Genomic DNA, 13,956 nt, shown 5'->3' on the forward strand with positions numbered 1-13,956 from the left:
TATGGGAAATGGAAAGTGCTGATCTGAATTCAAATTGAGGATCTCTTTTTAAAGAGTGATTTGAGTTGATTAGTCAGCAGAGGGTGCTCTAACATTACATTTTAAGGGATAAAGTTTCTTGTTACCATAACTCAAGTGTTCAAAATTTGTATTTGTTACTTTTATATTAGGCTTATCTTAAGAGAAAAGTTCTTGGTTCTTCTAAAGAATACTTTGTTAGTATACCCTAATGCTAGTTAGATCTTAGGCCTCCAGGTACAAAATTTAGAAAAAGGTTCTTTGTCAACTGTAAAACAAGTGTCTCTACAAGGATATTATTATTTTGTGTAAATTGACTTATTTTCAGGACTGGTTGTTGAAAATGTTGAAACTACCTTTGGAATTAAAAAAAAAAAGGCAGCAAATACTGATGTTGATCTTAAATGTAGGCATAATACAGTGACCCAGAATTTAATACTGTACCTATGTGATTTCAAAAGTAAATTTTAACAAAGTAATTTAAACATCTTAATTGTAAATATTGTGCAGGCTCTTCTCTTATGTCCAGTCATTTTTCTAAGGTTGTGCATTTTTAGAATTTTATAAATTATTCTGTAAACTAGATTTTTTGAAATGTGGTTGACTTAGCATTTTATACATGTAGTATCCCTTTAGTTGGTTATTTCTGTACTTTTCCATCCATAAGAATAGGCTTAGAAAGCTGAGAAACACAGCACTGGCCTGTTATTGTCTGTGTTTGTACTATAGACAGAGTAACGCAAAATAGATTGTAATCATTAAATTACTTTGGTTTACGTTTGAGTTAAACCCTTATTCATTAGAATGTAATCCTGTTTTCAGTGAATCACTAATGTAGCAAACTTATGAATAGGATGCATTTATTTCAGTGAAATGGAGTGGGACAATAGTTCTCTAGTATATAGGGAAGATTCCTTTCAATACTGATCTTAAAATACTGGTTTGCTATCTAACTGCAGATGTTTAGACTAGAATGAGCACCCTTGGCTGACCTCAAAGCGTATCTGTTACTGCCATGCGCCAGTATGTATATGTATTTTAGCAGTAATGAAAGGGTACAGAAGAAGCAACTTATGCAAAAAAAAAGAAAACGTTAATTCATTTAGAGAATTGAATTTAGAAAAGGCTAGAGCAATTTAAGGAAGAGAAAAAAAATGAATAAAATGTGAAAGTAGACACAACACTAAATATTCCGGTGCAGTTAATTTTTATAGTGCGGTAGATTGAAACTTTACCAGTTTGGTCCTCTTCTGCGGTATTCCAGGTTCAAATCCTCACCACTTCCTTTTCTTTTAAATTTAGGTTAAATTGGCAGGAATAGCAACGTAACAGCCAAATGGCTACATTACGATTTACTCACAGTTATGGCTTACATGGTTTCTGTGTTATGGGTTAGGAGCCTCATAACAGAATTACATGGAATATCTGTTTAGAGGAATTGTGCAAATTAGTACTTTGAAATCTGACATAAATCAGATAATAGTGTAAGAGAAAGTCAGTACTTTTAATTTTTGCCGGTTCTGTTTTTTAGATTTTCTTGCATATTAATAGATTCATCAGAAATAAGCCATCTTGGAACCACTTAATTCAGGTGGTGTATTTGTTTGGAGTTAGTATAATACTTGCATCAAAATCGTTCTGACATAAGCATCTGCATTGATGATCCACGTATGGTCTATATACTTTGACAATAGATAGAAGTAAATAGTTATTTTACTCCTAAATTTTTCTGGCTTAGTTTTATTTCTAACGATTGTTACAGGATAACTGTTAGCTGTTGTATTATTTAGAATGCTCTTATGTTAATATTTTTTATATTTTTAAATCTTAAATATAAGTTTTAGAAATTATCATACTTAAATTTCCATCCTAACCCTTAGTATATCAGGAAAAAGTCATCATCCTTTACTTTTTTTTTTTTGCGGTACGCGGGCCTCTCACTGTTGTGGCCTCTCCCGTTGCGGAGCACAGGCTCCGGACGCGCAGGCTCAGCGGCCATGGCTCACAGGCCCAGCCGCTGTGCGGCATGTGGGATCTTCCCGGACTGGGGCACAAACCTGTGTCCCCTGCATCGGCAGGTGGACTCTCAACCACTGCACCACCAGGGAAGCCCATAATTTACTATTTGAGACCAATGAACTTTAAAATATATGTGTGTGTGTGTGTGTGTGTGTGTGTGTGTGTGTGTATATGTGTGTGTGTGTGTAAGTCACTTTATAAATAACTTAGAGAAGTATAAAGGAATGGCATATAACAACTTTATTATAGAAATTTTAATAAGCATTTAAATATAGAAATTCAAATTTTCACTCCATGTTTTCCTGGTTTCAAAGGTATATATATACCAGAAGTGGGCAATGTCCTCAATGCAAGTTACTGCTCATTAGTTGTCAAACATTCAAATAGACTTGTATGAGGTTCCAGCTTGTCATCGCTTCTGGCTCTTCTTGCGTTTAACGGCAATACTTTACGAAATTTAAAAAGCCCTAGATCGTGATTTTGTTGTAAAATAATTTCTTTATTACATGAGTAAACATCCTGAATGAGCAGTCCAATTGTTTTTAATTTCTACATCATCTAATTCCTTCCAGTCATCTTTGTGTACAAATCTGGCTTTAATATTTGCCCACTTACTGTCAAGTAAATTGCAGTGTACAAATGGCATTAAAGATAAGAATACTGATCCACATCCTTTTAGCAAAATGGAATGGTCTAGGTTCTAGTCATGAAATACTGTATGAAGAAATCCTTTCTTTTGAATGACTAAGTGGATAAGAATGCCATATGTCCTTAGAAATACATTGTTTATGCATTAGTTCTTGAGTTTTATAAAATTCACCTAGGATATCATCATCTAAAGACTCATAGTCTGAGATTTCACTTATATGATCAGTTTACCAATGTCATTAAAGTCTAAAGTACTGCTATCTGTCTCTTTGCAAAAATCTTTTGATTTATCTAATTATGTAACATCTTCCTCTGTCGATATAGGTGGAAAATAAGACATTTTGAATTTTCAGCTGTATTAATGAGAGATAAAAGCAGACTCCAAAGACGGGGTCTGCATCCTTATTTTATGCTTTTTGGAATATGATATAATGTTTTGGGTGACAAAGTAAGAAAATGGAAGAAGGATGCATTATTATATCTTTCTTCTAGGCATAACATTATTCTTCCAAATTCTTATTATTTTAATCTTTTTTTTAGCTAGGAATAATTGATAAGTAATGATGAAATAATCCCTAGAATGATGAAATAGCAAAATGTTTCAAGATAGAGGAAAAAAATAAGATCACTAAGATACCACAATATATCTTAGATTTGTAGAAGTCCAGTGAATTCACATGGCAGTTACTAGACAGACTAAGTTTTTTTCTTCTTTTTTCTTAAGTGAGTTTTCTCTGTGATTTTTGGAAGACTTTTAAGAAAGAATAAAAGGGGGGACTTCCCTGGTGGTCCAGTGGATAAGACTTCACCTTCCAGTGCAGGGGGTGCGGGTTTAATCCTTGGTTGGGGAGCTAAGAGCCCACATGCCTCACGGCCAAAAAAATAAAACAGAAGCAATATTGTAACAAATTCAGTAAAGACTTTTAAAATGGTCCATATCAAAAAAATCTTTAAAAAAAAGAATAAAAGTTATAAAGTATTAATCTTAAAATAGAGCTGCTCAGAAAGAAGTTCAGAACCTAAAATTGGGTGCATTGGATCTTCATGGTATACCAAGGGTTAACTATTCTGTGGATCTTTGATTTATGCATTCAGCAGCTATTAGCTACTTTGTTCAAGATTCTGTGCACTTGCAGGCCTTTTTTTTTTTTAATATTGAGGGTAAAAAAATAACTGATTATTTTGAGTCTTTTTATGTTTAAATTGTATTCTAACTCAAATACTTGTTATTTATTTTTAAGGTTGTACTTGATTTTATGTGACTGTATAGATTACTTTAAGATAATATTTTATTTAACTTTAGAATTTGTATATAGTTCCATTTGTGAATGGTGGAGAACGTGTACAACACTGAATTGCTAGTCATTTTATGGGGTTACTGGTGAAACTATCCAATAGGTCAATAATTTGCTAAAGGGATTCTATAATTATATCTGCAGTGCTACATCGAGTTTGGAAAGCAGTATGCTCTATTAGTTTAAGTACCCATATTCATTCTTAACCTAGTTGCACATAACTCAGAGGGACATGAAGACTAAAAAAGGTCTAATTTGTAAAAGTGCAGGGCATTATGTAGAGCCTGTGCAATTTTAAGAGGTCAGAGAGAAAGATCAGAATTGGATAGAATCTATAACTTGTTTATAGTGCAATATTTTTGTGTTTTTTTAATTAATATTTTTATTTCAGTTTTTAACTGAGACTGGAGTTTTTCCTGATTAGAGAATTTCCTAAAGGAAGCATTCTGTAATTTAGTTAATTCAAGATTTACTTCATATTCATTCCTAGTTATGAAGGATTTGTGTTAGATACTGACTTTCGACTAGAGAGAAGTTTGAGGGTTTTATTAAGAGATACAACACATATATGACTAAAACTACTCACTGTTTTATTTTGCTAGCAGGGCATTCATCTTAAATTCATTCTAAATAAATATATGATCTCTAATGACTGATGATTTTTCCACAATTATATTATGTAGATGTAAGCAAACATAAATAGTATTAGCTAATATTTGAATATTGATCAGGTCATATATTTGGGTCACTCATTTGGAAGGAAATTAGATGTATTTTCAAAGTTTTCCACTCTTAAATTTAGGAGTAATTCACTAATATATAGGAAAGAACGGGACTGTACATAAAACCAGACAGTCTTCTTTTTGTCTTTGTTGGGAGGATTATTTATTCTGATTCACTGATTAAGCTACTTTAGATTCTTTAAAAGGATGTAAAAAATAAGGTTTGTCCACTGAAATCTGCAAGGGTTGTATTATTAACTTGTTTGTTACTAAATAATTTGCTTCACTGTGAGTAATGGTTATATTAGGAAATGTTCTCTCATTTAGGAAGTCCCAAATTTATTATTTTATTATTAGGCCACAGAAGAATATTCAGTGACTTGGAAAATGTTCACATATTGTTATATGAAAAAAGCAGGTTATGGCAGTCTGTAAAGGATAAGTCTAATGTATATTTAGATATGTATGCATAAAGAAAAGACTGGAAATTTATATACTGTAATGTTAATAGTAATAAGTACAAAATAGGTGATTGCATGCTCTTTTAGGTGCTCTTCTCAGTTCTTAACATTTTCTAAAATTTTGAGGTTTTTTTTTTTTAACATCTTTATTGCAGTATAATTGCTTTACAATGGTGTGTTAGTTTCTGCTTTATAACAAAGTGAATCAGCTATACATATACATATATCCCCATATCTCCTCCCTCTTGTGTCTCCCTCCCTCCCACCTTCCCTATCCCACCCCTCCAGAAAAAAACTGGTTGCCCAATATGAATGCTTGGATGATAATTAGATGTGGCAGTACTGTGACATAACCGTGCTCATGGCTGATAAAAGGTGCCTTAGTACAATTTCATTATGTATGTTGAGGATTCCCTGGGGAACGGTATGGTTAGAAAGAAAAAAAAAAAAACACCCGATGCCTAGAAACTATGCCATATTAGCCCAGGCAAGTAACTGTGTAAAACATTACCTTTCTGTGATTTGTAGTTGAAGTCCCCTGATGTTTGATGTTGAAACATGCTGGAAATTTATTTTGGAGTTGTAGTTTAACTTTAAATATTTATTTTATCTTAAAATATACTCTTTCATTTTTAGGCATTATCCAATTGGTTTGCTCTTTGATCTTCTTGCATCAAGTTCAGCTCTTCCTTGGAACATCACAGTACATTTTAAGGTATAGTTTAAATAACATTTCCCATTTGTCCCACTTGTGGTACTACTTAGTAAGTAGACTTAGAGTAGAATTTTGTTTTTAAGTTGTTTATTGCTTTTCCCATGATACTTTTTATTTGCTAAGCTGCCATTAGTGTTTATAAAATGCCTTTCAATTTCTTCTTAACTCTTGACAGAACTACTTAAACATTTAACGTATAAGTGCCTATTCTTTGTTGGAGCTGGATGTACTATGTTTAAAATTTATAATATTTTGGAATATTTATATTCATTAAAAAAACCCTCAAATAGGAAGAACAAAATCCTGAGTGCATGTGGGCTTGGGAATGGGGAAGGAGGCAACCTAACACTGAGTAACTCTAAGGCTCTTTTGATGGAATGAAAAGAAGCGTTAGGAGACAGAAATACAAAGACTTGATTTAAGTCTGTTTTGAGAAATATTAATTCCTGTAGTTTTTAAGAGTCCAGGCTAGATTTTTTTGTAACCTAATTTTGTCTCATTATTTTATAAAAATCTCATCACTTTCTCACTAAACACCCTGATTCTCCATCCTCCACCCCACAAGCAAGTACCGCTGAAGGATTGAACCCCCTCTATTAATTGATCACTAGGCAGTGATTCTCAAATGGTGACATATAGTGGGAGGGAGACATGCTAAGAGTTTGAGAAGTCATTTAGGTGTCTGATTTGCTTTCCCATTAGGGTCACTTATTCAAAGTCATTGCCCAAAGGCTCACCCAGTCTTCCTAAGTTACTTTCCTTTCCGTTATACTGAAAGTGGATTTGTGGGGCGTTTGCATTTATTTCACTGTTATTTGCACTGATATACTTTGCACAGCACCATGCTACCACAGATGTTAGTTACCACGGAGCCATACAGAGTGAGGACATGGTTCTAATATGCATGAGTTTCAGTTACCATGAAGAACAAGGACTGCCTGTATGTATAATAATTTAAATGTAGAATGGTAGGAAGGTAAAACTACTCCAAGTATAATAAGTGTAGAGGTTCCATATTGCCTAACAGGTCTTTCCCATTACGTTGAAAAGCATTTCCAGTAATCGATTGTGTGTGTGTGTGTGTGTGTGTGTGTGTGTGTGTGTGTAGAATGCACTCTAAAAGACTTTGAAATCTAGGTTAAAATATATCATAGTTACCCACTTATTTATTCATTCAACAAATACTGAGAGCCTGCTGTGTGCCAGCCACGCACTGTTCTAGAAGCCTGGGATATACGAGTGAATGATACAAAAGATACTCAAACAAATTTTATGGTACCTAGTTGGCATTGCCTGTTAGGCCGTCTGTAATTATTGGTTGAATTAGTTGATGGATTGTAATAATGATAGGAAAGGCTTAGAATTCTTATGATTGGTATAGTGTTATGGTTCTCAGAGTGTTTGATGGACCCAGATCCATGGGGATTCCTATTTCCATAATAATATTAAGATGCTATTTGCCCTTTCCACTGTGTTTAAATTTGTACTGATCTGCAAAAGCGATGGTGAGCAAAACTTTTGGCACCTTAGCACAGAGGAAGGCCCTGTACCAAAATGTGCTAGTGGTCGTTGTATTCTTCACCACCACACACTAGGCCTGTCCTGGGTGAAGTGGTACAAATTATTAATTATTATTAATCTTGACTCTTAAGTACATGTCTTTTTAATCTCATGTGGTGAAATGGGAATACACATAAAGCACTTCTGCTGTGTGCCAAATACGATGGCTGTCTTAAGGAAAAGCATTGTGCCCTTGTTTACTTTGAGAGCTACATGAGCCACTTTTCTCACGAAACAGCATTTTTTATTTGAAAGAGTGACTGACAAACTGTGGTTTATTCACACTTGGGTATTTGTTAGTTTCTTTAAAACAAACAAAGTGACCTCTCATTGCAGAGAAAACAACTGACAGTATTTGTTTCCAATAATAAGATTTGCACTTTAAGTGAAAATCAGAATTTTAGAAAACATGTATCTGCCACCATGAGCTTGACAGCTTTATTATTCTCAAAGAATTTTCTGATGAGATTGGTGGTCATTTTAACAAATTGATTTTTAAGAAATTTTATATAGTGAAACATGAAAACGTTTGGAGAAGGCCTACCTTAACTCAGTAAACAGATACTTTCCAAATGATCAATGCATTATGTTGAGAAATGATGCATGTGTGAAAGATCTGTTTAAAGTGCATGGCTGGCATCAGGAATTTTAATGTAACAGAGGTCAAAATGTTTATTGATGTGTTTTCAGATTCCACATTAATGTTATAATAAACTAATTGAATTGATGTAGTATCAAAAAAGAATATCCATAAATCTGAAAAGACTATTAAAATACTACTTTTTCCAACTACATATTTTTATAAACCTGTATAATTACATACTTTAACCAAAACAGCTGCATAGTATTGAATGTGGAAGCAAATAAGATAACTCCATCTACTTCCCATTAAGCCAGACGTTATAAAGATATTTGCAAAACTATACAGCAGTGCCGGTCTTCTCCCTAAATTGTTGTTGTTGTCGTCCTGGAAAATATAGTTATTTTTCACAAAAATACGGTTTTTGTGTTGACAGGTAATGGGTTTATGCTTTTTTTTTTTTCTTTTTTTTGCGGCACGTGGGCCCCTCACTGCTGTGGCCTCTCCCGTTGCGGAGCACAGGCTCCAGACGCGCAGGCTCAGCGGCCATGGCTCATGGGCCTAGCTGCTCCGCAGCATGTGGGATCTTCCTGGAACGGGGCACGAACCCGTGTCCCCTGCATCGGCAGGCGGACGCTCAACCACTGCGCCACCAGGGAAGCCCTGGGTTTATTCTTGATATTTTAAAATGAATTGCTCTTTGGGATCCTTAGTAGGTCATACATTGTCTTCCCCGATGGAAAGTTTTTTAGAGAAATTAAATAGAAAGCAGAATGTTAGAGGATGTTTTAAATTTGCTCCGACTACCAGCGTGTTTCTGTCAGCTGCTCTTACTCTTTCTGACCCTGGCCTGTGTTGGAGGAAAATTATTGCCCAGATTTCTTTCTCCCTATACTAAGTTCCCTTTATTTAGGGTTATAAGACCTGGTTTACCACAAAGGTCATCCTCAGGTATTTAATTGATAGCTTATACGGCCTGATGTAGGCCCACATCCCCTTGTAGTGCCTTACGGCTTTTGATTGATTATAATGAAACTGAGTAAGCATTAAATTTGCAGGTAGAAAAGCAATGCTTTTAGATTGAGGAAACAAGTTTTCTTTAAATTTCTAGAAAATAATTTCTCATCAACAGGTTAAATTTATCGAGTAACAACTTTCTGTCAGTTGATGCATCAGTATTTTATCTTTTATGATTTTGTATTGAGTGTGTCAGATGATGTGTGTGCTTTAACCAGACTGCTTAGAATTTTTATTTTACAGTTGCTTTCAAAGATACTGATTTTAATTAGATTTTGTGCAACACTGAAGTCTCCAAGAGCTTCCCCCACCTCCATCACACACATTTCTGTCAGTTCATAGTTCACACTGAATTCTTGGGGAGAAAACCTGTTAAAAATTTTTCGAAAGGACATATTTTCTCTAATCTTTAACTGACTTTGATGCTTGTCATTTGAATAGATTCATAATGTTTATAGTAAATGAATTTTAATGTCTAGAGCAGTACTTTACAAAATTTAACATACGTACAAATCACATGTGTGTCTTGTTAAAGTGCAGATTTTGATTCTGATTCCATAGGTTTGCGCTGAGGGCAGAGGTTCTGCATTTTTAACAAGTTCGCAGTGCTGTTGATGCACCAGACCATGGGTTGAATAACAAGAGTTTAGAAAACAATGCAGGTTTACAAGTTAGTGTTGGACTTCCCTGGTGGCGCAGTGGTTGAGAATCCACCTGCCAATGCAGGGGATACGGGTTCGAGCTCAGGTCCGGGAAGATCCCACATGCCGCGGAGCAGCTAAGCCCGTGCACCACAACTACGGAGCCTGCACTCTAGAGCCCGCAAGCCACAACTACTGAAGCGTGTGTGCCTAGAGCCTGTGCTCCACAACAAGAGAAGCCACCGCAATGAGAAGCCCATGCACCAGAATGAAGAGTAGCCCCCGCTCGCCGCAACTAGAGAAAAGTCCGTGCGCAACAACAAAGACCCAACGCAGCCATAAATAAATAAATTTATTTTTTAAAAAAAGTTAGTGGTGTGTACAAAACCAAAAGGTTGTAAAGGATGATTCAGAAAATTGTTTTTGTAGGAATTTTTATATTATTTTTTGAATTCTGAGAGAGAAATATTATGCAATTGTAAAGTGTTAACGACTTTAAAACATGCAGATTTGCTTTGCTTTCTTTTCCTGTTTACCAAAACAGGAATGAAAAAGGTATCTTCTTCATGGTTTTCTTAATTAGCTTCAAGGACATTTTTGATTCCTAAATCTGATTAGCCTCCTGAGAAAATTATTTTATTTCTCTTTCCTCAGCTTTTATTTTTTAAAATTCAAACCTGTATTAGAAAGATTGAGAGTCGAACACCCACATACCTTTCACCTGGATTTGCCAATTGGTATTTTGCTACCTTTGCTTTATTTCTCTCTGATTTTTTATTTGCTATTTTATTATTCCTATAGGCATTTTGCTTGCAAAGCTGCATTATAATCAACAGGTTGCTTACAGCATGTGCAGTTTTTAAAGAGGGAAGTTAGTAGTGTGATTCAGAAATTTAGTAACATCGAATGAAGAGAGTGGGCTCTTTAAAATGCTCAGGTCTATTGCATATCTATCCTAAAAAAAAATTAATGGAGTAAAAAAAACCCAACAATAATTCAGTGTTTTTCTTTTTCTCTTAATAAAATGGTGCTAAACTGATTTATTTAGGTTTTGAAAAGAACAGACATTTAAATTTTGAATCTTGACAGTGATTATTAGGGGTCAGAGCTCACATTTGCTAGGCAAAATTGGGTCAGCATTAAGGTAGGTGTTTCTGTGTAAAACACTGCTGAATGATTGTGACCAGACAAACTTAGGTTTTTGGATCAAGGCACTCTATCTTTCCTGCGGTGCATGGGAAGGCACTACCACTGGTCCTGACTATACTTGTAGGACTGACAACACCCTTTTTCTGATGCACAAGTTTTCTTACTAGGCCAAGAGCCACTGTGTCTCTCTCTAAGGTAATTTACCATGTCCCTGCTCCTTCCACTGTGTGTTGATGACATAGATCTGAGGTAGCTTTCCTTGTTCTTAAGTGCACATCATGGTCTCCCCTATGCTTCTGCTGCCTGTACTTCCCAGCTCTATATATTGGTGGCTGTCTTGAAGTGTTTTATCAATAGTGTATTATATTACCTGTCTATCACGGTGGGACAGGTCACCAGAAATGTAGCAGCTTAAAACAGCGCACATTTATTTTTGCACAGTTTCTGTGGGTGGGGCTTACCTGGATCCTCAGCTTAGTGTCTCACAAGGCTGTAGTCAAGGTATTGACTGGCCTGTATTCTTGCCTCGAGACTTGAGAATCTGCTTCCAAGTTCACTCAGGTTGCTGGCAGAGTTCATTTCTTTGTGATTGTGGGACTGAGGGATATATCTTCTTGTTGACAGTTAGCTAGAGGCCATACTCAGCACCTCCAGGCTGCTTGAAGTTCCTTGCCATGTGGATTTTCCCAGCATGGTAGCTTACTTCATTGAGTCAACAAAAAGAGCCTCTAGGGCTAGTCTGTTAGCAAGACCAGAGTTATATAACATGACTTAATCACAGGAGTAGTATCCCATAATCTCTGCCACATTTTTTTTTAATTTTTAATTTATTTTTGGCTGCTTTGGGTCTTTGTTGTTGCATGTGGGCTTTCTCTAGTTGCGGCGAGCGGGGGCTACTCTTCGTTGTGGTGCGCGGGCTTCTCATTGCAGTGGCTTCTCTTGTTACGGAGCACGGGCTGTAGGCGTGCAGGCTTCAGTAGTTGCAGCATGTGGGCTCAGTAGCTGCGGCACACAGGCTCTAGAGTGCAGGCTCAGTAGTTGTGGCGCATGGGCTTAGTTTCTCCACGGCATGTGGGATCTTCCCGGACCAGGGATTGAACCCGTGTCCCCTTTATTGGCAGGCGGATTCTTAACCACTGTACCACCAGGGAAGTCCCTTTGCCATATTCTTTTGATTAATGCAGATCACAGGTCCTACCTACACTCCAGGGGAAGGGATTACAGAAAGGTGTGGACACCAAGAGGTTGAGATCACAGAGGGTCACACATACTTAAAACTTTATGAAATAAGGTTTGTTTAGTCATTAAATTATGTATCAAATATTTATTGTGGTTAACATCTGCTTTCATCTCTGACAGTAAGTGGATTGTATTTTTCCTCTAGTCATAAGCAGCTGTAAAGCCAGACAAAGTATATGAAGTGGAGCTGTTTTCAGGCACTGGATGTAGCGAGAAAGAGAACAAACTAGGTGAGCCCCACATTTAGCCCATCTCTGTGCTTCAGGGTAATTGGCTAACTATGTCATGGGGAGTGGAACTCAAGCGGAGCAAGGAAGTTCTACTGAACTGAGGGTGCAGAGATTGGAGTTTTGGGCTGCTGAAGCAGCTGGAACTTGTTAGACAGGTTGTTGAAGAAGAGGGTATGTACAGAAGTATGAGTTCCCCAAGAGTGCCTGGCTGAGGGTTGGGCTGCACACATGTAGGTGATGTTCCTTAAGGTCTAGTAGAGTGTGCATGTTAGGGGGTTAAAAGTGGGAGAAATATCATAATACCTGGAGATGTTGGATTTCAGCCCAGCCAGAGTGGAGAAAGACCTAGTTAATATACTGGATATTAATCTTAGATTCCTGAAAGGCTGTGCTTTTGGAAAGGTTTGGCAAGTTATGGCCCGTGTGCCAAATCTGGCCCACTGACTGTTTTTATATGTCCTGTGATCTAAGGATGTTTTTTATATTTGTTAGTGGCTGAAAAGAAATTAGAAGAATAATATTTTGTGACATGTGAAAATGATGTGGAATATAAATTCTAGTGACCATAAATAATGGATGGATGCAGCCAGCCATGCTAATTCATTTACATACTGCTTTTGGACTACAACAGCAGAGTTGAGTGCTTGCGATAGACATTGTATGGCCCACAAATAATACATTTACCATCTTGCTCTTTACAAAGTTTAACTTCTCTTACAGAGTAAGGATTGCTCTAGATCTGCCCTAATAAAGCCTAAAATTAAGCCTTTTTAAGATCAAGGAGAGGCTCCAGGCAAAACAAACTCAACAAGAAAGACAGTATAATCTAGAATCCTTACACCATATTCACAGTGTTTAGCATACAATCGTCTATTACTAGACATGCAAATAAGCAGGGAAACTTGAACCATATCAAGGGGAAAAGTGCTGTCAGTAGACATTGACCCTGAGATAACCCACATTTGGAATTAGCAAAAAATGAATTAAAGCAACTATTAAAAACTCAGTGACTTAAGATAACAAAATTGCAGAACTGAAAAGAACAGTATCTGAAACTAAAAGTTCACTGATGGACTTAACAGTGAATTGGAGATGGCATAAGAAAGCTTCTGTGAACTTGACAGATCCATAGAAATTATCCAATGTAAAGAACTGAGAGAAGAAAATTGGAGGGAGGTGGGGACAGAGTCCCAATGACTTCTAGGATAATATCAAGCAGTCTAACATCATGTAATTGGAGTCCTAGAAGGAAAGGAAGGAGGGCATGGGTCAGAAAGAAAATTTTAAGAAATATGATTTGACTCACATTTCCTGGTTTCAAAGCAACAGTAAACACAACTACATGGTAACAGCAACTAAAGTACAAGCAACCAAAGAAAAAAATAGATAAATTGGACTTCATCAAAATGAAATACTTTCTGTGCTTCAAAGGAAGTGAAAAGACAACCCACAGAATAGGAGAAAATATTTGCAAAATTATATATTTAATATGGTCTGGTGTCCCGAATATATAAAGAACTGTTAGAATTTAGTAATAAAAAGGTAAATAACCCAATTAAAAATGGAAAAAGGATTTGAGTAGACATTTCTCCAAAGAAGATATATAAATGGCCAGTAAGCATATGAAAAGAAACCAAGCATAATTATTTATAGTTGCCAAGA

The 13,956-nt window shown here is 36.1% G+C and overlaps 1 protein-coding gene across 5 annotated transcripts in view; it reads left to right on the forward strand.

Annotated features, from left to right (window-relative positions):
• ATG5 (autophagy related 5) overlaps window positions 1-13,956 on the forward strand; it is a 119,732-nt gene that overhangs the window by 17,685 nt on the left and 88,091 nt on the right. For all 5 annotated transcript variants that reach the window (XR_009521949.2, XM_060030169.2, XM_060030166.2 and 2 more), the window contains one exon: window positions 5,800-5,878. Coding sequence is in view for 4 of the 5 variants with exons in the window: in XM_060030169.2 (XP_059886152.1) it covers window positions 5,800-5,878 (79 nt within the window). In the remaining variant the exon portion in view is untranslated. The remainder of the gene's footprint in view (window positions 1-5,799; window positions 5,879-13,956) is intronic.

Source organism: Delphinus delphis, chromosome 14, assembly GCF_949987515.2.
Source record: "Delphinus delphis chromosome 14, mDelDel1.2, whole genome shotgun sequence".
Lineage (NCBI taxonomy): Eukaryota > Metazoa > Chordata > Mammalia > Artiodactyla > Delphinidae > Delphinus > Delphinus delphis.